Genomic DNA, 26,164 nt, shown 5'->3' with positions numbered 1-26,164 from the left:
CAACTAGAGTGCAAGTATAGCACAAGACAAACAGGTTTAAATTTCTTGTTCTGAATAGAGATACACAGCCTAGTGAAAAGAAGTGAAAGGCCCATAACCAGGCGATGCTCAATGCAGATATACAAACCGACAAAATCAACGCTTCAGTGTAAGAACTATAATACAAAGGACTTCTCGTGACCTTTGCCCCGGATTATGCAATTGCACCTTCGTTTTCGACCTCCTATTACGAATCAAACAGAAAACCCCCCCTGCACTCTATACAAGCATCCAAGTCTCATCTCCGCTCTCATTCCTGCCCTTCCTGCTTTCTTTCCCTCCAGTAAGCAGCCGCGCCTAACGACTTTCCCTCCTCTCCGGAGTGGGCCCAGGGACCATGACTTTGAAGGGCATCTCGCGTCCTATACCCCCGGCCATACTGACAGGCACATATGGAGTAAAGATTGGTGGGCTCTGTTGAGAATGCTGTCCCTGTTGTTGCTGAGGCGGTGCTGGCGCCAGCGCCTGCTGTCCATTTCCAGAACTCTTGGGTATCGACTGGCCACGGCTCTTTGGTCTCCCGCCAGCCGGGCTCTGCGGGCCGTATGGACTAGGATAGGTCGGCATGTTAGTGGGTGCCGGAGCAATTTGGCGTGGCCCACCTCCGAATGATCCACCTGTAGAACTAGGCTGGGCAAGAGGAATGCCTTGTTGGTGGTGTGGTGGATGATGTGAAAATGGGCCTGGGAACGAACCAGTTGGGAGCGCAGCAAGCGGCGAATAGGACATCATCATGTGATGTGGCGGCCCTGGAGCAGAGACATACATGTAGTGTTGTGGGGGTCCAGGTGGTCCCTGGGTATAATGAAGGTATGCTTCGGGAGGCGCATGGTGAGGACTGTGCTGCGGAGGAGCGTGCTGTGCATGGTGGACTGGAGATGCTTGCTGTGACTCTGACTGTTGAGATTGTGGTGTCGCAGCAACAGCAGATCCTCCAGATTGTCTAGCCCCCTTTCGACTTGCAGAATTTGACCGTGATGGTGTAGGTTTCGCTGACTTGCCCTCTTTCTCATCCTGCTCTCGTTTCTTCGCTTTACGTTCGGCCCACCACATAGTCATCGACTGACTTCGCTTTTCGCTCTTAACGCGTGGCTTCCTTCTCGACCCTGAGGCGGGTGCCGACGACTCGTCGACATAATTGTTGGTATACTGACTCAGCGGTGCAGTAAGCATGTACGCATCTGGTGTACTAGACTCACTCGGGTGCACCAGTGGCACCTCTTGAGGCGGTGCAGAATTTTGTGGCGTGCCTTGGAAAACCGTCTCAGCAGAGTTCGGTGCCATCAAGGATGTACTTTCTGCAAAAGGCTGGGTTTCAATGGTAAACTGACCTTGGCCTTCACTCATTGAGTTGAGTGCAGGTGGCGGTACATTAGGGGCATGTGCCGACGGCACGGGCGTGCCTGCATCGCTTGTCTTCTTGCGTGGGCCTTTCTTCACTCCGTAGTCGCTGCGTCGAGCGGAATTCTTGCTACCAGCTGGACGCCCGCGCTTGGGGTTGACTTCTGTATATTCATCAACATCCACCGCTGAGGACTCTTCGTCTCCGGAGCTTCCGACGATAGATTCTTCTCGCATTTCTTGGATACGCTGGTGGAGTAAATTGCTGGCTGTTGCCCTTGCACGTTTTACAGGCCTTGATTCTGGCTCTGGCGTCTCGGACGCAGGTTTAGCAAACCTGCTGACGCCTTTCTTACGTGCGCCACCCCACCCATTGTGCTTCTTCGGGGTGGTAGAACCTGTGGCAACCTCAGTGCCGTCAAATTTGCGGGGGGCCTTTCGTTGTCGCTTGGAGGGGCGGCCTTCATTGTCGTCCTCGTATTCCTCTTCGCTTGGGGCTGCTGATTCTAACATGTCACGCGTTCGGCGCGTTCGAAGCTCCCTACGACCACCCTTCTCTGCACCTGGTCGTTGAGCCCAGGGGTCCTGACATCCTAAAGGTTTTTTGGGATCATAAGTGTAGCCATACAAATCCGCCTCTTTCATGTCTTCAAAGACCTCAGGTGCCAGTGGAATTCGCCCGCCATTGCAAGCTTTCTTAGCCGGATGCATGTGGGGAGCAGTCTGGGGCAGTTAGTCAAGAACAAGTCGAATTTACAGGTAACACCCACCCTTGCATCCAACATGAGATATTCATCTTGCCAGGCTTTGAGAATATGTTGTGCGTTTTCGGTTAGTGTATAGAGATTCTCTGTACTTCTTTGAGAGGCAGGGAACTTTGTCAGGGCAGCAATGGCAGCCTGAACATCTGCCATTGGCTTGAAACGCTTTTGCAAAAGAAAATCGGCCCTGTCCTCACATTCGGCCTCAACTGGAGACGGCGCGTCGTAGATGAATGGATCGGGAAGGTCAGAGTCTGAGAGAACGTCCTCTTCAGGATCTAGCAACTTGGGGACAGCAGATTCTGCTGGCGTCGACGCAGAGTCTCTTGGTGTTTGCGATGCTGACTGTGGTAACAAGGCAATCCTGGGAACACCGAGTCTGTTGGATGTCTTTGTTGTTGATTCGGATTTGGAGTCAGGCGCCGGTCCGGACATGTGTGCGCTTGCATGGATGGAATCGTCCATGTCGGGCGGTTGAGAGCCATGTGGCGTTCCTTGGGATTTTTGTGAAACGTCCATACCATCATAATCAGGTTCGCTTTCGTCATCTTCAATTGCTTCTTCATTGTCATCGTCTGAGCTGTATTCTGACACGCTACCATCCAAGCGTGTTCGCGTCTTGGCATTGCTGATCGGCGTGCTCTGGTTGGACAGAGCATCATCTCCATCTGTGAAGGGGAAGATGGCAATACCATTGCGTGCTCTTGAAGAAGAAGACGGATTCGCTTTTCCAAAGCCTCCTCTGACGCGTCCGCCTCTGCCTCGTCCACGGCCGCCTCGACCGCGTCCACCGCGCGAGCCCCGACCACCGCGACCGCGGCCTCTTAGCGCAGGCTGAGGCGCCACAGGCATGTCGTCTTCGCTTTCTGAGGCACTCTCTTCTTCAGATTCAGTTGCATCTTCTTCTGGAGTAGGGGAGCCCTCAGTAAAGGAACCGACGATAATTTTCCGCTCTTTTGGGAGTTTGCCGTGATGTTTCTTGAGGTTGTTGAAAAACTCGGGCGACAGGCCAAACACCATAAACAGGGGATGCTCGTACGAGGCATAGATGTCGGATGCAGCCTCGAGCGAATTACCTGAAATGTTTGAGGCCGAACGAGTCGTCTTCCTCGTCATGGTGGGACTGAGTTTAGTAGGACTGCTGTTTGGTGCGACGCTCTCTGGAGCATCTGATTTTGATGGGGCTGGTTTTGCTCCTCGACCACGGGTCCGGGTAGGCGTGTCGTCTTGCTGCGAATTCCTGCGCTGTGAGGAGCGCGCAGGCGCATTCTTGGAGAGGGGCATTGGGGCAAGCCAGCGACACAGGAGCAACAATTTGCGTCGGGTTGAGATTACGGCGCATGTGTCGACGCAATGCTTCCATGGAGGGTCCCAGGGAGGCGTAGCGCGCGAATCGTAGCCTGCTAAGGAGACGCAAAACTGCAGGCCGGCCAGGCGAACAAAACCTTATGCCGCAGCGACGAGGTCGCGCAAACCGGCGCAAGCGGCAGATAGCGGGTATCAAGGAAAGAAAATGCCAAATGGAATAGTACGCGATACGGCGTGTGATGATCTTTGTCTCGGAGTCGTGGCTGCTACAGCAAAAGCGAACCATGATGCGCTTGGCAGATGGTCGCCCGACCAATGACGGGCCTGCCGCTAAATTGACTAGCATGTACCTGTCAGATGCTCCAGGCAATCCGCCGACGTCTCTACGTACGGCCGCCGAGGGTGCATACTCACTGCATACTCACGCACACCATCTCCGCCTGGACCCAGAGCCTGCTCCGCTTTCTTTTGCCATTGTGCTCTGGTGTTTCTTTTTCTCTTTTTTTTCTCTTGAGCCACCATGCCTCCCAAGACGGCCGACGAGGAGCTCGCCGAACTGGAGAAGCTGGCCGAGGCACCCGCACCCCCGCCTAACAAGCATGCCAGAGGGACTCGTGCGCCTCGCCAGAAGTTTGAGGTCGAGGACGATGCGCTCAAAGACCTCGACGAGCTCGAGCAATTGGGAAAGGCGCCGCAGTCTGCCGTGCCTCGCCAGATCAGCCGCCCCAACACCCCCAAAGTAGCGTCGTCGTCCTCCAGCAGCCGCCGGGCACCAGGCGTCGCGACACCCTCATCTACCGGCTCAGCACGCACAAGCGAAGACAACAGGCCGTCAGCACCGAGGAAGTCCGGAGAGAGCACCCGCTCCTACCACCAGAGCTTTGTGCCGCCCAAAGAGGAGCCTGCCAAAGCACAAGCATCCGAGCCAAAAGAGGAACGCTCGTCTGGAGGGTCATGGTGGGGAGGCGGATGGGGAGGGCTTGTGTCGACTGCCACTGCAGCAGCAGAGACGGCGCGGAAGCAAGCCGAGGCGGCCTACCAAGAGATCCAGAAGAACCAAGAGGCTCAGCGATGGGCGGAGCAAGTGCGAGGGAATGTCGGCGCCCTTCGCGGCATTGGTACGAATGCAGCCACCAAGTCACACCATGACCATACTGACAGACTACAGGCGGCGAGCTTGGCAAGCGTGCGGTACCTACCTTCACCAACCTCTTGAACACACTCGCACCGCCAATCTCTCAGCATGAACGACTGCAGATTCACATTACACACGACCTCATCGGCTACCCCTCCCTCGACCCACTCATCTACCAAACCTTCTCTGGGGTCATGGCACAAGTAGAAGGCGGCGACCTCATGGTCGTCCAGCGCGGCTCCGAGTCAACGCAGCGAGGCTCATTGGAGGGGTACCGGGGTGGTGGCGGAAGCTGGAACGACGGTCCATGGTGGCGCCACACGGAGAAGCGCGACTTGAGTGTGGTCAAAGGGCTTGTTGAAGGCACCAAGCTTGCTCGAGTCAGTGCCGAATCCTATGCCAACGAGTTTTTCAACGCAAGAGGAGGCATAGAAGCGGCGGCAAAGCAAGCAACGGAAGTGCTGAGCGAGACAAACCCTGTGAGGAGCAGCGACATATTTATTGCAATCCAGGCCATCAGTTACCCGCAACAAGAAGGTCTGTTTGCAACTTCATCTGCAGGTCAGAAGGGGAAAGCAGAAAATGACGATGACGACGACGACTCAGACGACTCAGATGATGACGAAGACGAGGACGAAGACGAAGAGCAGGTGGCATTCGCAATCTACCTATATGATCCCATACACAGCATTAGCTTCAAGGGCCTTTCACAATCGATTCCCGCCAAGTGGGTAGAGTGGCTGGACGCGCCCGCCAGCACCGAGGCCGAGGGCGAAGAAGGCCGACTACCACAAGAAATTGCAGAAATCATTGAGAGTGGAGGAGTCGATCCACGAGAGTGGGTTAGTGAGTGGATGGAGGAGACTATCAACCTCAGTGTAGGCATTGTAGCGCAGCGCTATGTTGCACGCCGGATGGGAGTTGGTGAAGGCGGTCTTGGTAGAGGAATGAAGAGGGAGGCGATTGTGGATGCTGGAGGAGGCGAAGCTGCACGAGCTGGAATCATTTGAGGAGTTTTCTGGTTTGCAAAGTTCTTTTTATTTCTCGGTTCAACGGCACGGCTCGGACTATAACTACATGACAGCTCAAATGAGATGAGGAAAGCATCTCGTATGCTTGCAAGATGGGTTTCTGGCCCGTCATTCACCCTGCTCCAATGCGCTCCTGTATGGTGAGTGTGCGCTGGTAGACGTCAGAAATGTCTCTCGACGGAAGCGCATTACTAGATGCTCAATCCTCGAAACTCGTAGGCCTCGCTTTGCTTGGTTCTGCGTTTTGCCACAACGTCTAAAGCGAGCCGAGAGCGGCTCAGAGCATGCCAGACCTGTTAGACATAGAACAACGTGCTCGTGCCGCAGCCCAGGAAGGTGGTTGACATTTCCGAGAAGCCTTTAACCCGACTTCTTCTTCTTCTCTCCACCTTCCTTCTTGTCCTTCTTGCCTCCTTTGAGCATCTCCAAATGGCCGGCTTTTTGCGCCAGGAGCTTCTCGGTTTGCCCGACCAGACCAGCGCTGCTCTTGTGCTTGATCTTGTTCTGTGAGATGATTGAAGCTTTCTTGGGCTTGATGACGCGGGCGCCGTGCTGGACACGCTGGGAGGGCCTGGAGGGAAAAGAAAATATGGTCAGTATGAGATTGGGCAGCCGGGATGAGGCAGACTGGCTTGCGACGACGCGCGCAAGGATCAGGTATGGCGCGCAGGCAACAATGGCGTCAGCGGGAGAGTCCAACTTACTTCTTAGGAGCCGCGGCCTTGGTCTTCTTGACTGCGCCTTGAGCCATTGCGGAGGTCGTTCCTGGGAGCGTGGGGCGAAGATGGCAGCGGAGATTCGGGTACAAGCAATGCTGTGCGATTGGGGCTAGAGAAAATCAGCTTCGGACAAGCGTGCGCCGAGTATTGGTCACGGGACGAGAGGAGCCCGCTGCGGAATGTTCCACTCTTGTTGCAGTGGAGCGCACGAGCAAAGACGGCTGCTCTGGCTAATGCTCGGCATGCCCTCTCCGACGTTTTTTTTCGAGATGCTTGGCGGGCGTCGACCGACTAGCCCGAACCGGCAAGGTGCTTTGTGGGGAGGAATGCACATTTAGCCTTTTCACCCCAGCGCGGGGAGCCGCCCCAGGCCCAAGACCCGTCTTCCAAGCCTCTTGCTTTGTGTCCAACCTGCAATTCTCCGCAAAAAGAGGGCCGTCTGCACCCTGTGGCCGTTTTCACCGACCAAGTTGCGCAGGAGAACGCCCGGAATAATTCTATCGTTACTCGGTGGTGACAGCGCCCACGCCGGAACGTCGACCTCAACCGCACATGGTGGCTCAATCGTACATCCAGACCATGATGCGCTTCACCCGTTTCCCTCCATGGCCAAGGTCGCTCCGTCTGCTCTTCTGGAAGAATTCCAGCTCAAAGAGGATTGGATCATGTACGTCGCGCGTCAATTTAGCCTTAGATTACAGCCGGTCGGCCTGGGAAACCCGCTGTTCCTGGATCTGCATCGAAGGATGCTTCATTACTCTCGCAGACAGTTGGAGCGCCCTTTGCCACATGCACAGTGACTAGATGTTAAAGGTATAGATTGGTGGAGATTGAGGGCAACGGGGTAGACGTGCAGATCACGCGACTGTGATCTGGGGAAGCACTCAAAAGCAGGGTATCTCCACGTCTTTACTATGGCTTTGTTCAGGACGTCTGCTCAAATTCCTGTCCAAGCATCATGGAGCGCCTCTCCCGCACTGTACTTGGCGCTTTGTCGCTGTCAGTTGCTTTTGCCGGCTCTGCCTCCGCCATAGAGCCTTTCCGCAAGCCCACCATCTCTACTTCCAACCGCAATGGCACCGCTCTTCTTGCCTCTCGCGCTTCTCCAGTCACCATTCATGCAGATGCTGCAGACTGGCCTGGTGTCCTGCGTGCCGCCCATGACCTTGCCATCGACTTCGGACGCGTTACTGGTACCAATGGCACCCTCAAGACTACCGGTACAGCGACCGCAAACGCTTCCATGATCTTCAATGTTACAGGAATCAGCGAGGACTGGAGTGTTGGCGGCAGCAACGCAGCCAACTCCTCTTCTACCGGCACCATTATTGTTGGTACCATTGGCAACTCAAGTCTAATCGATAGCTTGATCGCAAGTGGCCAGCTAGATGTCAGCGGAATCCAAGGTCAATGGGAGGCGTATGTAAGCGCTGTTGTGAAGAACGCTGGTAATACGACTGGAGAAGCGCTCGTCATCGCTGGTATGTGCACTAAAACAGCCGAATACTCTGGATGCTAATCCCTGGCAGGTAGCGATCGACGTGGTGCTATCTACGGAATTTACGATGTCTCTGAGCAAATTGGTGTATCTCCATGGTATTGGTTTGCCGACGTGCCAGCCCAGAAGCACGACTCTATCTACCTACTCGAGACTACCAAGGTCCAGAAAAGCCCCTCTGTCAAGTACCGCGGTTTCTTCATCAACGATGAGGCGCCCGCTTTGACCGGCTGGGTCAACGAGCGTTACCCCATGTCTCCATACAACTCTGCCTTCGGAGCACAATTCTACTCCCATGTCTTTGAGCTGCTGCTCAGGTCAAAGGCTAACTACCTTTGGCCGGCCATGTGGAACGGCATGTTCAACGTAGACGATGCACGCAACCAGCCTCTGGCTGACGAGTACGGTATCGTAATGGGAACATCACACACTGAGCCAATGGTCCGTGCTACCCAGGAATGGAGCAAGGTTGCCAAGGGCTCTGAATCAGGTTGGTCATGGGCCACAAACAACGCAACTCTTTACGACTTCTTTATGGAGGGTGCCCAGCGTGCTGCTCCCTATGAGAATGTTGTTACAGTCGGTATGCGAGGATACCACGACACAGCCATGTCCGCAGATGTGCAGACTGGAGTACTCGAGGCTGTTGTTCAAGCACAGCAGGAGATTCTGACAAAGGTTCATGGTAATGCATCTGAAGTTCCCCAGATGTGGTGCTTGTACAAGGAAGTTCAGGACTATTTCGAGGCGGGTATGCAAGTCCCCGACTGGGTTACACTCCTCTGGACCGAAGATAACTGGCAAAACATCCGTCGTCTTCCTGTCGGGGACGAGAAGAAGCGATCTGGCGGTGCTGGTGTTTACTACCACTTTGATTATGTCGGTGACTCGCGAAACTACAAGTGGCAGGACACGATTCAGCTCCAGAAGACCTACGACCAGATGAGACTGGCCAAGGATCGTGACGCGGACCGCATCTGGATTGTCAATGTTGGAGATATCAAGCCTGCAGAAATCGCAATCAGCCACTGGTTCGACATTGCCTACGACATCGACGCTTATGATGAGACGTCTGTCCCTGAATGGCTTACTGGTTTTGCCGCCCGAAACTTTGGTTCCGAGCACGCTCAGGCCATCTCGGACATCCTTGACGAATACGGCGCGCTTTCCAATATGCGCAAGTTCGAATGGGTTGAGCCATCTTCCTACAGTGTTCTTAACTATGAGGAGGCTGATCACATTCTTGCTCGCTGGGAGGATATTGCTGAAAAGGCCAGTGCAATCAACGATGCTCTTCCCGCTGAGCAGAAGCCCGCTTTCTACCAGATTGTTCTCAACCGTGTGCTCGCTGGTGGCAACCACGTCGCGATCCAGATTGCTGGAGCCAGGAATATCATCTACGCGCAACAGGGCCGTAACAGCGCCAACGTCTGGATGCAGCGCGTGATTGATGGCATGATGAAGGACCACAACCTCACCAAGCAATACCACACCATGCTGAACGGAAAGTGGAATCACATGATGGACCAGACCCATTTGGGATACCAAGGATACTGGTAAGAATGCGCTTTCTCTATCAAGAACCTACCGTGAACGATACTGACTATTGAATAGGCAACAGCCAATGCGCCAGTCCACTCCTGACCTTCGCTGGGTACAGGTATGGGAGCGCTCGCTAGCAGGCGACATGGCTGTCCACGTGCAGGGCTCCAACGCCAGTATCCCTGGTGACGACATGTACCACAGCAATGGCGGATCTTCTTTGACCCTGCCGGACATTACACCATTCACTCCCAAGCGCTGGATCGAAATCTCGCACCGTGGAACAGAGGAGTACTCATGGAACATCAGTGCTGATCCTTTCGTGACACTTTCCCAAGCAAAGGGAACCATGAAGCCCAACGACCCGGACGTCCGCGTCTACGTAGATGTAGACTGGACCAAGGTAAAGGACGGATTCGGTGCGCAGAGCAGTCTCAACTTCAGCTCTTCCACAGACGCTGGTACCGCGGGAGGTAGACCCAGGGTCACCTTCATGGTAAACAAGACCTCCATCCCATCCGACTTCACCGATGGATTCGTCGAGTCCGCTGGCCAACTTGCATTCGAAGCCGAGCACTACACCCGCACGACCCCCGGCTCCACAAACCACACCTACATGGTGCTTCCAAAATACGGCCGCACCCTTTCCGCCGTCAAGCTAGCCGACAACCTCGCCGAGGGCCTGGACTCCACCAGCGCACCCAGCCTCGAATACGACTTTGTCACTTTTACTAAGCTACCCAAGGAAAAGGGCATCAACCTCACCCTCATCCTCACCCCAACCCACAACATCAACCCCAAGAAGCCGCTCGCGTACATTGCGCAAATCGACGACAAGCCACAGGTCCGTCGCCAGTACGTCATCGACCAGAAGCAGCCCAACTTCCCTGTCAACTGGGGCACTGCCGTCGCTGACAGCGCGTGGTACAACACCACGAACCACGGTGCCCTCGAGCCCGGCAAGCACACGCTCAAGCTATGGCTGGTAGAGGCCAACGTTGTGCTGCAAAAAGTTGTCCTCGATCTTGGAGGTGTCATGAAGAGCCACAATGGCCCGCCTGAGAGCTACCGTGTTGGCGCTGGTGCCGGTAATTCTACCATGCACAAGTTAAAGTAATTTCTTGTTTTCTTTTTCGAATAGAAAAGAAACAGCAGTCTTTGTTAGAAGACTGAACGAAGTAATGTAATTCAAGTTTTTTTTCTTTCTTTCTTTCTTCTTACACATTCGAATGCTCCTTGTTGCCATTGTGATGTTGAGAATTTCCCCGACACGGGTTTTCAAAAGAGTAAGTCTGGTAAGTTTTTGTTTTGTTCAAATCTTTCACTGCTGACATGAGCGGCGGGAGGGGAAGAGATTGAAAGCAAGGTGGATATCAGCTGAGTTGGCTGACTAAACTGTAGTTTGTGAAGAAATGGAACTAAAAAAACAAAAGATAACTACATTGAGTGAACCATGTCCAAACTCAAAACGGGGTAAGATGATAAGAAAAAAGGACGCCAATTGGCTAGGCCAGTCGGGTTCTGGGCTTTGATATTGAAAAAAAAAAAATGAAAAATGAAAAAAAAAAACCTCAAAGCGGTACCTCTATCAACAAATGTCTCAACATGAAGATCAAAAAAAATTACCTCCCAAGTCAAAAGCACAACTCGTCAAGTCATGGCCCATCTCGATTGGAGATGTCGACCTCGGCCCGTCTTGCCAGCACCAAACCACCTTTGTGCTGGCTTACTCCCCACACCGCCCCCCCCCCTCCGAACCCATGTCTGTTGGCAGCTCCCGCCCCAAGACCAAACGAACCTGAGCCCAACAATTAACTTGCTTACTTGCCTGTCTGCTTGCCTGATTCAGATAGCTATCTGGCTGGTTAGGTCGTCCCCGAGGCGCCAGCAGCGCTACCGCCTGCATCACCTCCCTTTCCCGCCTTCCTGCGCATGCTCTTGCTGCGACGCGTATAGTAGTTGCTGGGCTCCTTCATTTGCTCCTTGTCCAGCTGTTCTTGAGAAGGCTGCAATTTGCCGTCTTGAGCTCGCTCGCGCACTTTGCTGACTTTGGAACCCATTGCGCTGTGTGATGGTGTGTTTGTGCGGGGTGTAGGAGATGTGGGTACTTGAGATATGGGTGTGACAGGGTTAAGTGGAGGAGGTGCTTGGTTTTGTTGTTGCTGATGTTGCTGCTGCTGCTGCTCGTCAGAGAGGATGATGACTCTACAATCTGTCGTTAGTAAAATATACGACGGATGTGGCCGAAAAAATCGAGGAAGAGTTGGTAAAGGGGAACGAAATGGTGTCGCGTGCCATTTTTGTATGCACTCTGGACATGATCGGGGCCATGTGACTTACGGAGGAGCAGGATGTGGTTCAGGTTGGGGTCTGGGCTTGTTTGGCGGGCGGGAAAATGGTTGTTTGTTGGACCGGCTTCTAAGGTTATAGCGTGACGTCTGTCGCTGCCTGTAGTGGGTGGGAAACAAGAAGTCAGAATGGCATCAGGCGGAAGAGAGGGAAAGTGAATAGGGCGTGGGTTGGGCAAGGGTCTACGTACGACCAGGATGACGTATGAGGGCGAGCCCGAAGACCCTGTTCAGCAGGGGCCGGTACCTGAATTTGGGGTCTAGGCTGCACTGCTGGTTTATTACCACTTTGGGCAAGAATAATGATCCTAATTGCACAAAGTCAGTGTGACTGGACATTTTCCCGAGCAGCTGAAATTGTCTACATCTGCAGATGTTTGGGCAATTGATTGGCTGGTACATACGGTGGTGCGGCAGGTTCCGGGTCTGGCTGCGGCGGCGCTCTCTGACTGTCATTGACCTGAAGACTTGAATTTGACGGACTCAAATTTGTGCTGGAATGTCGAGACATGGCGGATGAGGTGTGAATATGGTGTAGCGACTTGTAGGCCAAGTCGTAAATTTCAAACAGTAGGGAACAGGTTTTAGCCACGGACAGAGCGTGGGAAACTATCAAGGGATGCGAATGGGCGAGGGAAGACTGCAGTTCAAAGGATGCCACGACGGGCGCTGAAAACCGGGCGATATCCACGTTGGCCATTGTTGTTGATGATCCATGAGGCATTCCGTCTCAAGTCTTATATACGCCATGAGGCCTCTCATCTCAGCACACGCTTGTGCAATCCCTTAGTGCAGTTCTGCCTGTTGACCTTCACGAGTCACTGCCTTCGCAGCAGCATCATGATCTCCTACTTCGGCCCCATGATCCTTCCCAAATCCAGGTCCACGACTAGGCGGAGGCCGTTGACATGATCAAAGACGCGCTAAGGTCGTGGGTGAACGCTCGGCCAGAACACGGTAGTCTTGTGTGAATGGGCTATCTTTGGGGCGGCCCTTGCCCGTAGCGAGTGGGAGGGGTGGGAATCCATTGGAGGGATGGGAGTCTAGTCAGTGGGGTGCCTGAAGAGGCTCAAGTTAAGCTTTGATGCATGTTTCTCGTCATTGCCCGGCCTGGTGTTTAGCTGCGAGGCCCCCCCTCGGGGATAGTGAGTGAGATGAGGACAGGTACGTTAGGCGAGCCATTTTGCGCAGACACGTGCGAGCCATCCTGGTTGCTTCCAAACAAGTCGCGTGGTAGGCGATGCTGCTGCTGTACCGTGGCTGTGCGAGGGCATCAGACGGCTTCGTCTTTGGTGTGCGACTGGCCGCATGCAAATGTCCCTAGCTGGACGCCTTGTAGGGCCGAGCATCGAGGCTTACGATAGGTTGCCACCCTAACGGTGGTGGATGAACAAAAAAGGCCAACACTCATCTGGATGCAGAACGATACCGCGAAATGGGTTGGGGTTGGAGGGTTTGCATTAGTCTGGGACGGCAGCGTGGCACAGCTGGTGGTGTTTGCCTGTGCCGACTACTATGCTGTGGCTGCCTTGGTACCCAGGCCCGCCGCCCCGCTTCCACTCCTCCACCACCACTCCACCCCACTCCACCACCCTCGCTTCACGCGGCTCGTACCTGTGCCTGTCCCTCTCCCAGCGCCCATTGCCGTTTCGCGAGTCTTGTCGTCACCACCACCACCACCTTCATCATCATCACCTTCATCATGACCATCATGGCCATCACCAGCAACAACAAGAGCAGCAGTAGCTCGCCTTTGCCGCCCATGCTCTTCTCATCACGCGCGCACGAGTCAGCACTTTGGCCCCCCAATCACCATGCCGTTGGCCATGCTACTTGCGATTGGTAGACCGCCATGGCCAATCGTATCTTCTACCATCTCCTCGGGCCTCAACCGACGTCCAGGTTGCCCAGCCATCGCAATCTTATATCAGCTATAAAAATAATGATTCACGTGGAGCTGCGATGCTGCTTCCAGGATTAAATCCGTATCCCAATCATGTCTGCCTCGCCCTAAGCTATTCGCTTGCTGGGGGCCAATGGCAGTGCTGACCGGGCCTGATTATGACGCCACCAAGCCTTCCATAACGGCCTGCATCTCCATCCTTCCAATTGCACTACGGGCCATGCCCCTCGCTATGCCGTCATACTGGAAATATCAGTAGCTTCTAGCCCAGGCACCCTTTGCGACCTCTTCTCTCCGCTCGGCATTGCTATAGGCGCGCCGCTAAGTTCTCGTCCCGTCGGTCATCGGTCGGCTCTTCAGTCTCACGCAAGATTACACCGACTTTTTCATGCTTCAAAATATCTACAGTAGCCCTTCTTGCTTGGGCCGATTACGTACGATTACCAATGGCCCCCCAAAAGACATAAGATGGAACGATAGCGGCTAGTAGGGTCTCTGTTCGCCAGCGGTCACATATCAGGACGAACACTCAGAATGTCAGAATCTCGTCATGTTCGCTCTACCGGGCTCCGTCGTCGCTTCAAGTGTGCCTCGTACATAAGCCGGGATGTGCTTTGAAAACAAAACTCACGCGATGGAGTTGGGGTCGGAAACAACCGACTCAGAAAGAAAACGCGCACAGATGGCCCATTCTCCGGCTTGACCTCACCAGTCCTTACCTTTCTCCTGAGATGGTTCCATTAGCTGTTTACTGGACCTCAAACGCGTAGCAACCTCTTGCAGAACACATGGGAATCGTCACCAACGATGCGCGTCGAGACGTGGCCACAGCTATAAAATTGGGCGTCCGTTGAATCGCGGGGGCGTTGACAGGGGCTGGCTTCGCTAATCTGGCCAACCGATCTCGACTCAATGTTTCAGGGACGATCTGCGTCATTGATCGGTGCTAGGCCAACGCGAGAGATTAACGCGTCGGGAGAACACAAGATGTCAACCTGCATCTTTCTCTGAACAGACTTCAATTGTTGGCTGTCAGTGTGAGGCCAGGTACCTGCGCATGCGCTGTTTTGCTCCTCTCAGACCATTCAATCTTATACTGGTGTTTCCAACCCGCAGGGCACACTTGACCTACCTGTGCTCCGTATCACCTCGACCTTTCATACATTCTTCGAAGGGCGCCCTTACAATGCCTCCAAAGCGTAAATCCAGCGGCATTGCACACAATGCCATATCTGCAAACCAGTACACCGACGCATCCGGCAACGCACCCAACAAGCGCTCGCGCATAGCCAAACCTCTTGATAAAGCATTCGCAAACAGCACGCCACTCACAGATGCGACCACAAGAAGCTCTGAAAATGGCGCACCTGGAGATGCTATCAAAAACGGAGAAGGCGATTTTGATCATTCGAGGCCAGAAGAACGAGTAGGCATAGTCAATCGGCAATTCTATCCGGCAGAAATGAGCAACGAACGATGCGCCATGTACAACGCTGACGAGATTCCACGGCCAATTGCAATTTTGGAGAAAACTTTGAAAGATACGAAGCAAAGGAGGGACAAGATACAAAGCGGAAACGAAGGCGGGCACGGCGATGCAGTCATGCATTGGTTCAAGCGGGACTTGCGCGTACGAGACAATACCGGCCTCTCGAAAGCTGCAGAACTCGCGAAGAGTAAAGGAATTGGCCTAGTTGCTGTCTGGATAATGAGCCCACAAGACTGGGAAGCACATCTTGTCAGTCCGCCCAAGTGTGATTTTGAGCTTCGTTCGGTACAACTGCTCAAGCAGGAATTAGAAGAGCTAGGCATACCTTTGTACATTGAGACGGTGCACGAAAGGAAGAATGTAAAAAAGCGATTGGTTGAACTGGCACTCGAGTGGAACGTAAAAAACGTCTATTGTAACCTTGAATACGAGCCCGACGAGCTGCGCCGGGAAGAGCGGCTAGTGCGCATGATGTTGGAGAAAGGTATCAATATGGATCCACAACACGATGACTGCGTAGTACCACCCGGAAGTCTTAAGACGGGTACGGGAAAACAATACGCAGTATACACCCCCTGGTACCGCGCCTGGGTTGCATACCTCCACGCACACCCTCATCTTCTCAATGAACGCTCTATGCCAGAGAAGAATCCTGCCGGTTTCCGTGAAAAGTTTATCAAGCTCTTCGATTCTAGAGTCCCTGATCTACCAGAATGCAAGTCTCTTACAGGCGAGGAGAAGGAACGGTTTCACCATCTATGGCCAGCTGGCGAGGCAGCAGCCATCGATCGATTAGAACGTTTCCTCACCGAGAAGGTCATCAAGTACAAGGACACGCGTAACTTCCCTGCTTTGAACAGTACTGGCCGAATCAGTGTACATCATGCGGCTGGCACACTAGCCGCTCGAACGAGTGTGCGTATGGCGAGGGATATTAACAGCGTGAAAAAGCTCGATGGGGGCAAGGAGGGCATAAAAGGCTGGATTGGAGAAGTAGCTTGGCGAGACTTTTACAGACATGTTCTAGTTCACTGGCCTTATGTATGGTATGAGTTTCTACGTCTTCCTCACCACTCAACAACTAAGTTTTACGCAGCATGAACAAACCCTTCAAGTACGAGTACACAAACATCGAATGGGAATACAATGATGCCCACTTCGAGGCCTGGACGCAAGGTCGTACAGGTTATCCCATCGTTGATGCCGCAATGCGCTGTCTCAAGCATACGGGTTACATGCACAACCGGCTTCGCATGATAACAGCATCTTTCCTAGCCAAACATCTCTTGCTAGATTGGCGTCTCGGTGAACAATATTTCATTATGCATCTCATTGATGGTGATTTTGCTTCAAACAACGGCGGTTGGGGCTTTAGTGCTTCAACAGGCGTGGATCCTCAACCCTACTTCCGCATCTTCAATCCTTGGACACAGTCTGAGAAGTTTGATGAGCAAGGTGAATTCATTAGGTTATGGGTAAAGGAGCTAGAAGGTGTGCAAGGGGCCGCGATACATAATCCCTACCAGGCAAAAGGTGAGGCGGCCAAGATTGCGAAGAAAAATGGGTATCCCGAACCAATTGTGGAACACAAATTTGCGCGAGAGAGGTGTTTGGCAAGGTACAAAGCTGGTATTGGGAGGGAAACTGCGTAAAGGATGGCTGACTCCCTTCTTCAACATCGCTGTTTTCTGGTTTTTTTTTTCAAACAAGAGAATTTTTCACTGCTGGGGTATAACATCGTCACGTGATTGCTGCGTATTTGTATACAGACATGTGGTGAACGTGAGTTGCTCTACTATGTTTTGGAGAGGCTTTATTTAGCGCGTCATGCCAAGGGCCTGCGTTACTAGCTGTATTTGAGTTTAGCCTGAAGCCTCCCTCCATTGCGATAACTAAACGTCATATTTCACAGTGTTTAGTATACCGCACTTGTTCCTTGCAAAGTTCCTAGGCACATGTGAGGGTCTCGATACAATGTAAGAGTTGTTAGAACTACCTGCATTGGTCGAGTGTCCCTGTACTGTTCGTGTTCGATCTTGCATCGTCTAATCGAACCTTTGTTTAGGCATCAGCATCTGGACAACTCCGCTCATCAAACCCTAACATTAGTCGTTGAAAGTGGTGCCTGAAGAAAGCACCTTTAGAGCTATTGGGAGGATTGCTGTATCTTTCTCAAAGCTTCGAAATGACCCAAGCGGGAAAATGCGACACGTGTCGTCAGCGGAAAGTGAAGGTGCGAAATTCTCTAATATACCTTTATCTGGGAGATTCCAGGCCCATAACACAACATAATTGATATATATAGACATCTACTGATATTGACTGATATATCCGTAGTGCGATGAAGCGAAGCCTAAATGCGGTGCATGCAAGAAGAAAGATCGCCCTTGTGCCTACTCATATGGAAAGCCATCAGCTTTCATTGTGCAAGACCCGAACCAATTAACAAAACACGGTAAATCAAGAGTTCCGTTTGTGGTGCATAGATTCAGTTCTTCTGAGGACGATGCGGTCTCATCTTCTTCAGCTTCTTCAGAGTTGCGCATCACCACCGAAAGAAGAGTGGGTGATGGGCAAGGCTTCTTTCAAACCTTAGCGCCAACCTCCAAGTCCAAACCTAGACTGTCGAAGAGGAAGGCCAATATGCAGCAACGTACACTGGAAGCATACCTCCAGCATCTAGAAAAAGAGTCTACTATAGTCCCGTATCAACCATTGTCTCCGGAAACCGCACTGATCAGCCGCTATATCGATATGCTTGGACCAGATGTCTCGGGAAAACAGCCGCTTGCCATTCTGGGCACTTGGATTGAAACCATGCCGTCGCGTATTGGTCACAATCGGATGCTTGATCTTGCTGTAGAGTTTTTATTGAATAGCTATGCAGCGTACCGAGATGGAATGCACTCGAAACGAAAACTTGCCAAAGCCACAAAAGCCAAGGCTTTGAGGGAATTGCAGCTTGTTGTTCTGAATGCTCGTACTGAGCCTACGTATGACCTTTTACTAGCCACCAAGATGCACTATGCGGCTGAGGTGAGGGACTACGACTGCTATACCTAGATGCAATCTACTCACACCCACTAGGCCCTTATGGGAATTGATACCATGTACCATGCCATTCATGCCTTTGGACTGGCTGAACTGACGAAGTCGGGTAAGGCTTCAGAAGTTGATGACGAGCACTACTGGAATCTGATTGATAACACCTATGTTGACGATGTGAGTTTCTTCTTCTTCCATTTAAGCACCGGCCTTTTGACAATGTAAAAGGTCAATGAAGCCATGTTGGCAGGTCGGCAATCGGTCTACTATAATGATTTCTACTTGTCGGCTACATATCCACCGCCCATGGACGCATCGATATCGCTTTCACCAGCACAACGTGCATCAATGGCGATCATGCATGTTTTCATCCAATGCCCTCAAATAGTATGCTTGATCAGACAGGCAATCCTAAATCCCAAAGACACTAGCGCACTTGCGGCTGCAGTCTCGCATATGGAGTCGCTGATACAAATCAATCTTTCACAACATGTATCTGAGCTGATGCAAACAGCCATCACCGTCGTACCAATTCCCGCCTCTCCAGAGTTCGCCGATCTTATACCAGACACTCTAGAGTTCGATACTGTGCAGAACATGATTCTTTGCACGAGATACTGGATGTTGCAGAACCTATTGTGTGGCCTTGCCGATACACTCTACCGACATTTTCCTGCAGAAGCAGCTCTCTCATTGCTACCCTCTCCAGAAAGACTCCGAGTCATCGACATTGACAGCGCACTGCATCTTGCCAAGTCCCTTGGATGGGCCAATTCCGTTTCCCAAGACTTACCTCTCGTACCATTGCGCATGCATACGCCAATCCAGATCTCCATTGGGTCATGGCAACGAACCATCCGTGATCTCTCAGCCCGGCGCTCCAATTCTCCAGGCATGCAACCTGACATTGATGCCGAGATGTACCGGGCTGAGCGCATGAAGACGTGGGCCATTGACCAATGTAACAAAATCCATTTGCAATGGGGCGTCTCCGCCCTTGAAGAGAAGCCCCTCCTCGAAGCCCTCGAAGCCATGTCTGGCGAAGCAATACCAGATTGGCTACCCGTCCGCGTGCGTTTTGAAGCCGAAGAGGGCGAAATGGTCATGAAGCTAGACTACGAGAACAAAACCGGTAGCTACTCGGAGCGCTACGATATCAATGAGCCGCCCAAACAACGCTCGCCGCACCCAGGTTTACCCGGTCAGGAGTGGCAGCGAGAGGCTCTGCATGTCCACGACCTCCCACTCAGAAGTGCAGCTGTGCAAGAAGATGGAGGCGCGACTGAGCCGATACAGCAAGATATCCAGTCACCGAATGAGTATCTAAAGTCGCATCCTCGACCTGCGGATTTCATACACGGCACTGGAAGGAATCTCTGCTCGACGTCTGGATGGTGGCCCGAAACACCAAGAACGTCTACTGTTCTGTTCGACCCCATACATAACCCCCCCGCATTTCCACGAACCTCTCCTGGATCCAGCGAAGAAGCTACGGGGGTAGACACGATGGCGAATCATAACCCGAGTTTGGCGTCAACCTGGTGGTCTCAGTCCCCAGATGGGTCTACCACTTGGTCGGACTCTGGTCGGAGGAGCTTTTCGACGCCGCCCGCAGATGGGAGGAGCGTGACAGTTACATTTGACAACAAAAAAAAGAATGCGTGTTTTTCACCTGCGTGGACCAATGAGGGTTAGCGGTTGTGGTACAGGCAATTGTTACCACCTACAGAGGGGTGACATAGAAAAAATATGTTACTAAAAGTTGCTATTTTTAAACTAGTATAACTTAGCGAATATAGGGACTATTCCTAATCGGGTTAGTGATTTGAAAAGCCAAGAAGCTCTACTTTTACCTAGATAGGACTAGTGCTTGCTTAGTTAGCATAAGGAAGGAGATAAACTGCCTTAAACTTAGGAGTTAAAAAAACATAAAGTTAAAGTTATTATAACTTTTAAGTAGACGTATTAAATTTCTTAAAAAAAATATATATTATAGTACTATATATAGAGATTACGTGACTAAAAATTTAGGTAATATTTCTTACTTAATTATTTAAATAAAAAATAAAGAAAAAAGTAGCTATTGCTTATATAAGCTATATTACTAATCTAGCTTAGTAATCCTTTAGTATATATTCTTATCTTTTAGAAAAAAAATTTTGAATCTATAATCTCTTAAAATAGACCTAAAATTATTAAATTTCGAAGCTAAAATCCAACGACTTTTAAACGCTAATATTTTAACTAAAGATATTATAAATATATTAAATAAGCCTTCTACTTCTATTTATTTAGCTATATCTTGAATTAGAAAGAAAAAAAAAGAAAAAAATTAAGCTATAACAACGAAAAAAAGTAAAGCTTTAAAGGTAACTTCTAGAGTTAAAAGAGCTATTAATAGAGACTTAACTAGAAGCCCTAAGAAGCAAAATAAAAGATTATTAGAAGAAAATAATCTAGATATATCAACTAGAAGCTTATAAAGGATTTTAAAAGAAGAAGGTTATCGTTATAATATTATAACTAAAAAGCAAATTTTAAATAAATTTAAAGCTAAAAATCGACTTAAATTTGCTAAAGAAAGAGTAAAAGAGCTAGGAAATATTAATTTTAGTAAAATTATATTTTCTAATAAGTTAGCAATACAAAGAGGGCACGGTTCTAGAAATAAATTTATAAGAATAAGGCAAAATTTTAATATTAGAAAGAAATTCGTTTCTAAAGGCAATAAAAGTAAGTTTAAAAAAAATTCTAATAAGCTATTTTATTCTATTTTATATATAGTTTTTTTCTATAATTTTAGCTTTTTAATAGCGCGCTTACTAATTAAGTAATAGGCCGCGATATTACTATTTAAGTTTGGGGAGCTATTTAGGTAGGCGGTAGATCTAATTTAATAGTTATTAAAACGCTAGAAATATCTATTAATTAAAATAATCGCCATTATCTCTATAGAGCTCTAATACCTTAAGTAAAACTTGTTAGAATATTGCTACTTAGGTAGCGGAAGTTGCTGCTTGTTCTACTAGTAGCTCAGAGGTAGAGGTCTCTGCCTTCTACTTGTCTAGTAATAGACTTAGAGGCAGCTTATCGAAGGTTCTAGTAAAGAGAGATAAATAAGAGATAAAAAGATATTGCTAGGGGAGAGAGAATAGTTAAATTGCCTTCCTAAGGTAGTCTGTAGGATTCGCTCTACTCTTCTCTCCTTTCTATCTACTAGCTCTTCTACTACTTATATATTCGTTGTCTTAGATTCTAGAAGAGTCTTCTTAGTAGTAGCTTGCGTAATCTATGGCGTAATAGATAGATATTACTAGATAATAGCATAATAGCTTCTAGTAATAGATTAATTGACGTGTCTTGGTTGAAGGTTGAGTACTTGGTTCTATCGGAGATTAGCTGGTGAGCTTATATCTCCAACAAAACTAAATATAAAACGCGGTTAGTTTATTTAATATTTTTTTACTCTTTATTAATTTTTTATTAAATAACTTTTATAGTTATTAATATTCTAATTAATAGATATTAATAAATATACTAATAGCTATCTAGGTTGGCAGTTTTAGTAAGATAACTCGAAAATTCATAAAACTACGAACGTTTTAAGCTGGTTTTTAAGAAATAAAATTAAGCTTTATCTACACCCTCCTTACAGCCCAGATTTAAATCTAATTGAAAACATTTAGAGTATACTTAAAGACTAGTTAAATAATAGAAAAATAAGTTCTTTAGGTATTAGAAATAATAGTGAAAGTATTGAAACGTTTAAAAGGGCTATTTTTAAAGAGTGGCAAGCTATTCCACAACAGGTAATAGATAACTGTATTTTATCTTTACCTAACCATTATAGGAAGGTAGAAGAAGCTAGAGGCTGGTATACTAAGTATTAAATATAATAATAACTTAGTTATAAAAAAAAACTCTTTTTTTTAATTTTATTTTTTAACTTTTGAAATTTTTATTAAAAACTTTTAAAAATAAAATATATTACTCCTTATATATAGTAATAATAGATATAATTTTTTAAGAAAATTTTATACTCTTATTAAAAAGATATTTAATCTTTAAATACGTATATTTTAAACTCCTAAGTTTAAGGCTATTTATCTCCTTCCTTATGCTAACTAAGCAAGCACTAGTCCTATCTAGGTAAAAGTAGAGCTTCTTGGCTTTTCAAATCACTTACCTGATTAGGAATAGTCCCTATATTCGCTAAGTTATACTAGTTTAAAAATAGCAACTTTTAGTAACATATTTTTTCTATGTCACCCCTCTGTAGTGTATTCTAGCGTTGATTTCATCAAAATGTCATTATCGTAATCGTATCGTCTAATAGAGTCCCTTACGCACTCCGCTCTTTCCACGTCCTTCACCCCAAACACAGCATATGCTTAGACTCTCACACCAACTTTGAACCATTTGTGTCTCGAGTTCTTTAGTTACAGCCAATACATCTTCTTCTTCACCACCCTTTTTAGCGACTAGAATTGGTTCGCCATCGACTTTTCGTTGCTGGTTCCATGCCTTCACTTGCTTTTGCGTGGCTTTTTTGAACACACGGATGCTAGTACTAGTGTTGAGGTAGCCTGTAAATTCTTCGAGGACAATGGGGTCGTACATGAGAATTCTCTCATGCCACGTAGGCTTTGTGGGATCTCTGGTCGGGGGCAAGGAACGGATGTGCGTTGTGATTTGTGTAAAGACGTCGGATTTGATATGGATCCACTCTAGCAGCTTGGTTGATATGCAGTGTACCGGTGTTAGGCTTGCATCAGATAATGAACTCTGCTTGGATTTGATACTGGCACCCGCAGTGGTTTTGCTGGGCGATGTAGTAGGTGAGAACGAAATCAGTGGCAAAGGCTCTGGATCGATATGTTTGTAGACCCGCGGTGGTGTTGGAGACAATGCTTCGAGGGTGTCGTCTTCTGAATCAAGAATCTCGTCGATGTCGATGAACCGACTTGGTTCCCTGGGCGGAGTGGAAGGCACTGCGCTCTTCTCTTTCGGTTTTGCCCTAGGTTTCGAGGATAATGGTTTCAATATTGGAGTCGAAGATGTAGAGACTTTAGAAACGGTGGACTGCAACTTTGGCTTTCTCCCACGTTTCTTGGGCGATCCATCACCCGTTCTTGACGCAGATACAGGCGGCTTCAATTTGGTTGTGGGACTATACTGCAGTTGTGCCGAAGGTGGTAAGTCAAACTCGTCAATGTCAACAAAAGTATGTTGAGATTCTGCATCTTGATTTGAGGGCGGTGGCTCTGATTCGAAGGTATTGATATCTTTGAAGTCCAATTCGCTTGTATGAAAGTTCTCTGCTCTCGAATCCTGCAGTTGAGGGAGGTTGGAGGGGTGAGAAGGAGGTGTCGGTATATCAGAGGAGATGGTAATGGGTGGAGGAGGGTCTTGAGGTATGTCATCAATGTCAATGAACGACGATGGGCTGACAGGGTCGTTCCGGGCACCATCAGGCTTTTCATGAGTGACATCCATTAGCAGTGGGATATCTTGCGTCCGGTCAGGCTCGGGAATACGCACATCGTGCATATGCTCTAACATGCAACCGTCGTCGTCTCGCGCACTTATAGCCCATAAGGCTTTCTGGCCCTTGACCTTGGTGAGTCTAGACCATGCTGAAGGTGCGACAAAGGAACAATTATCGGGCTTTTCTGCATCCTGTTCTGACTCCTTGATCGCGAACTGGATTTGTCTGATCATTGTTGGGGATTCGTCCAATGCCAGTTGACTTGATGTACCGAAAAGCACATCCTGTTGGTCCAGTCGTGAGATTGCTGCAGCAGGGCTGAGCAACTTCTCTGCGACAAGCTTAGGTTTAGTAGTAGATTTGGCTGATACTCTCTTGGATTTCGACTTCGCCTTCGACTCGCCTTTCTCAGCTGGCGCCTTTGGGCTCTTACGCTTACGTGACGATTTCTTCTGGGGTGAGTTAGTATCCGGTGCATCCATATCGTTCAATGGCACAGTCGTTGATGTCCGGGGCTCAAAGAAATTTCCCAATACATTGTTCGGGTCAGATTCTTTATCTTTTTGACCGTACTGTCCTGTCACAAGGTCTGTAATGGTGCGCGGCTTTTTCTTGGGAGCTTTGCCCTTCTCAGGCGACGAATCACGGGAGTTCGTCTGGTTGCCGGGTATCTCTACTAACTGAAGGCAAACATCAGCATAGTGGCTTCATCAAGTAATCAGCAACAACACCTACCTCAATACGTCTTCTTTTCGTAGTGGTCATTACCTCTCCAGCCAAACAGCCCGCTTTTGTAGTTGTTTGAGCTGAGGGTGATTGTGCGTAGGCAAAGTTAGAGAGCAGGTTTGTGAAGTCGTCCTCAGCATTCTGTGCTAGCGAGATATTCTCCTTTCCTGTTGAGTCTACGTTTGGCGATGTTGTGGTCGTGTCGCGAGGAAGCGTCCAATCTTGCCTTCGCACTAGAGCTTGTTCCAGCTCTAGTGGCTCTGCAACAGAATTTGGTGGTCGCTGTTTGAGTGAAGCAACCTTCTTAGACCGTGGACTATCTGGTATATCCCATATAGATGCAGGATGACCATCTGAGCGGTCGTTTATTTCTACCGACTTCTGAGCTGACACTGATGTCGAGCCGTCATCCTTATCCACCCCAGTTTGGAAATGTGCAGAGACGACGGATACGTCATCGGATTGTTCGTTGCCACTCTTCACAGCCGTCTTCTTAGGTTTTGCGGCTCTTGTTCTCTTTGGTTTCACAACAGGCTCCACAACTTCTTCTTCAGCCTTCTGTTTCTTAGCACGCGGCTTGCGCGGCTTCCCCGCCTTGGTGAGCTTCGGTGCATCCGTAGTCTCACTTGGGGGTTTAGTAGCGGACTCGGAAGGTTCTTCGTTGAAGAAGGGCGACTTTGTAGGTCGCTGTGGACGTCGTAGTTCATCGTCTGAGTCGGGAATCTCCTTATCTGACTTGGATTTCTGCTTGCGCGCTCGAGACTTGGGTTTAGGCTTCTCAGATTCATCTGTAGCAGCAATGGACTTCTTTGCCGACCGCTTGCGAGGCTTTTCGATGTTCTCTATAACATCTACTGTATCCCTCTGCAATCGCGCTTCTTGTATCGCCGTAAAGTCATCGTCTAGCCGGCTTGTGAAATGTTCGGATCGTACCAGGTTGCCAACGGTGGCAAATCCCCTGATTGCACCCTCAGGTATAGGGACAGCTCTAGGGTTGGTGGTCGACGCGCCGGTTGTTGATCTCAGTGGACTTGCAGGACGAGAGAGTACCAGGGGTGAGGATGCGGGTACTGCGACGCGACGGGAGGGGGCATTGCGCTGCGGGGAAATCGCTGGCGGACTCGAGCTCAGTATCACAACATCATAGGTACTGCCTACCATGCTGAGGCGCGGGAACAGCCTCTGGGTAGCCAATTTTAAAGAGGGAGGAGGCACAAGCCATGTGCTTCAATTGTGTAGTGTAGGCAGTGAGTAGAGGGGGGCGTTGTGCACCAGAACAATGCACGGTCGTTGGCGTCAATCGAAGTTCATTGCTGCAACACCAAAGTGACTATCACCACTTTCCGAATCCTTGCCCCGCCACCAACAAGACATAGTCGTCAAATTGTCGCAATCCATCCGCGCATCCCTCCAAAGCTTCGTAACGAACCCCTTGTCCCGTTCTTCGATTCCATCTCTTCTCTTAGGTCATCTTCGGCTTGGTGATGGTCTCAATGGCAGCCCTTCAAGACCGCAGCCACAGGGCTCTGCTCCGCTGCTCACACTACAGCTAAACTTAGCTGATAACGAGTTGAGAGGATAATAACGTACCCATCCCGTTCACCTGGACTCGAATCTTCCAATTGCTCTGATGTTGCGGTCGAGATTAAAGCTTGCAGACGCCCTCCGCAGCGGCTCCGATCGTTTGGCCTAGGCTGTTGCGTCCACTCTCAGCGCTCATTTCATACATGGAAGCAGTCTCCAGTAGTACTTGGTAAGTCCCTCCCAGAGTCACTGCCGAATCTGCGTGGC

General features: G+C 49.8%; 7 protein-coding genes across 7 annotated transcripts; 3 read left to right on the top strand and 4 right to left on the bottom strand.

The window, feature by feature from the left end:
• Positions 1–20: 20 nt before the first annotated feature.
• On the bottom strand, positions 21–3,425 carry PSV08DRAFT_198427 (uncharacterized protein; the record flags this gene model as incomplete). Its single annotated transcript, XM_014219136.1, has 2 exons — positions 21–2,103; positions 2,151–3,425. 2 exons carry the CDS (start codon positions 3,423–3,425, stop codon positions 337–339), a joined length of 3,042 nt encoding a protein of 1,013 aa, XP_014074611.1. The 3' UTR covers positions 21–336.
• Positions 3,426–3,896: 471 nt separating this feature from the next.
• Positions 3,897–5,962, top strand: PSV08DRAFT_198423 (maintenance of telomere capping protein 1). The gene is made up of 2 exons (XM_014219137.1): positions 3,897–4,567; positions 4,618–5,962. Exons 1-2 carry the CDS (start codon positions 3,970–3,972, stop codon positions 5,592–5,594), a joined length of 1,575 nt encoding a protein of 524 aa, XP_014074612.1. The 5' UTR covers positions 3,897–3,969; the 3' UTR covers positions 5,595–5,962.
• On the bottom strand, positions 5,785–6,558 carry PSV08DRAFT_32984 (uncharacterized protein). The gene is made up of 2 exons (XM_014219138.2): positions 6,320–6,558; positions 5,785–6,186 (listed from the first exon to the last, which is right to left on the bottom strand). The coding sequence occupies exons 1-2, from the start codon at positions 6,364–6,366 to the stop codon at positions 5,976–5,978; spliced, it is 258 nt and encodes an 85-aa protein (XP_014074613.2). The 5' UTR covers positions 6,367–6,558; the 3' UTR covers positions 5,785–5,975.
• Positions 6,559–6,939: 381 nt separating this feature from the next.
• On the top strand, positions 6,940–10,580 carry PSV08DRAFT_219158 (glycoside hydrolase; the record flags this gene model as incomplete). Its single annotated transcript, XM_014219139.1, has 4 exons — positions 6,940–7,001; positions 7,289–7,782; positions 7,864–9,388; positions 9,447–10,580. 4 exons carry the CDS (start codon positions 6,940–6,942, stop codon positions 10,489–10,491), a joined length of 3,126 nt encoding a protein of 1,041 aa, XP_014074614.1. The 3' UTR covers positions 10,492–10,580.
• A 659-nt stretch (positions 10,581–11,239) lies between these two features.
• On the bottom strand, positions 11,240–12,617 carry PSV08DRAFT_400273 (uncharacterized protein; the record flags this gene model as incomplete). Its single annotated transcript, XM_066093589.1, has 4 exons — positions 12,127–12,617; positions 11,914–12,030; positions 11,715–11,822; positions 11,240–11,579 (listed from the first exon to the last, which is right to left on the bottom strand). The coding sequence occupies exons 1-4, from the start codon at positions 12,444–12,446 to the stop codon at positions 11,240–11,242; spliced, it is 885 nt and encodes a 294-aa protein (XP_065949399.1). The 5' UTR covers positions 12,447–12,617.
• Positions 12,618–14,811: 2,194 nt separating this feature from the next.
• Positions 14,812–19,854, top strand: PSV08DRAFT_400272 (uncharacterized protein; the record flags this gene model as incomplete). Its single annotated transcript, XM_014219142.2, has 8 exons — positions 14,812–16,160; positions 16,211–16,732; positions 16,884–16,896; positions 17,059–17,090; positions 17,293–17,347; positions 17,452–18,150; positions 18,202–18,336; positions 18,388–19,854. The coding sequence occupies 8 exons, from the start codon at positions 14,812–14,814 to the stop codon at positions 19,852–19,854; spliced, it is 4,272 nt and encodes a 1,423-aa protein (XP_014074617.2).
• Positions 19,855–22,488: 2,634 nt separating this feature from the next.
• On the bottom strand, positions 22,489–25,534 carry PSV08DRAFT_387113 (uncharacterized protein; the record flags this gene model as incomplete). Its single annotated transcript, XM_014219143.1, has 2 exons — positions 22,489–24,327; positions 24,383–25,534. 2 exons carry the CDS (start codon positions 25,532–25,534, stop codon positions 22,489–22,491), a joined length of 2,991 nt encoding a protein of 996 aa, XP_014074618.1.
• Positions 25,535–26,164: the final 630 nt, after the last annotated feature.

The sequence above is a fragment of the Bipolaris maydis genome, assembly GCF_028858645.1.
Source record: "Bipolaris maydis strain C4 unplaced genomic scaffold PSV08scaffold_4, whole genome shotgun sequence".
Classification (NCBI taxonomy): Eukaryota; Fungi; Ascomycota; class Dothideomycetes; order Pleosporales; family Pleosporaceae; genus Bipolaris; species Bipolaris maydis.
Note: the sequence above shows the minus strand (reverse complement) of the source record. Positions and strands in the feature narration are given on the sequence as shown.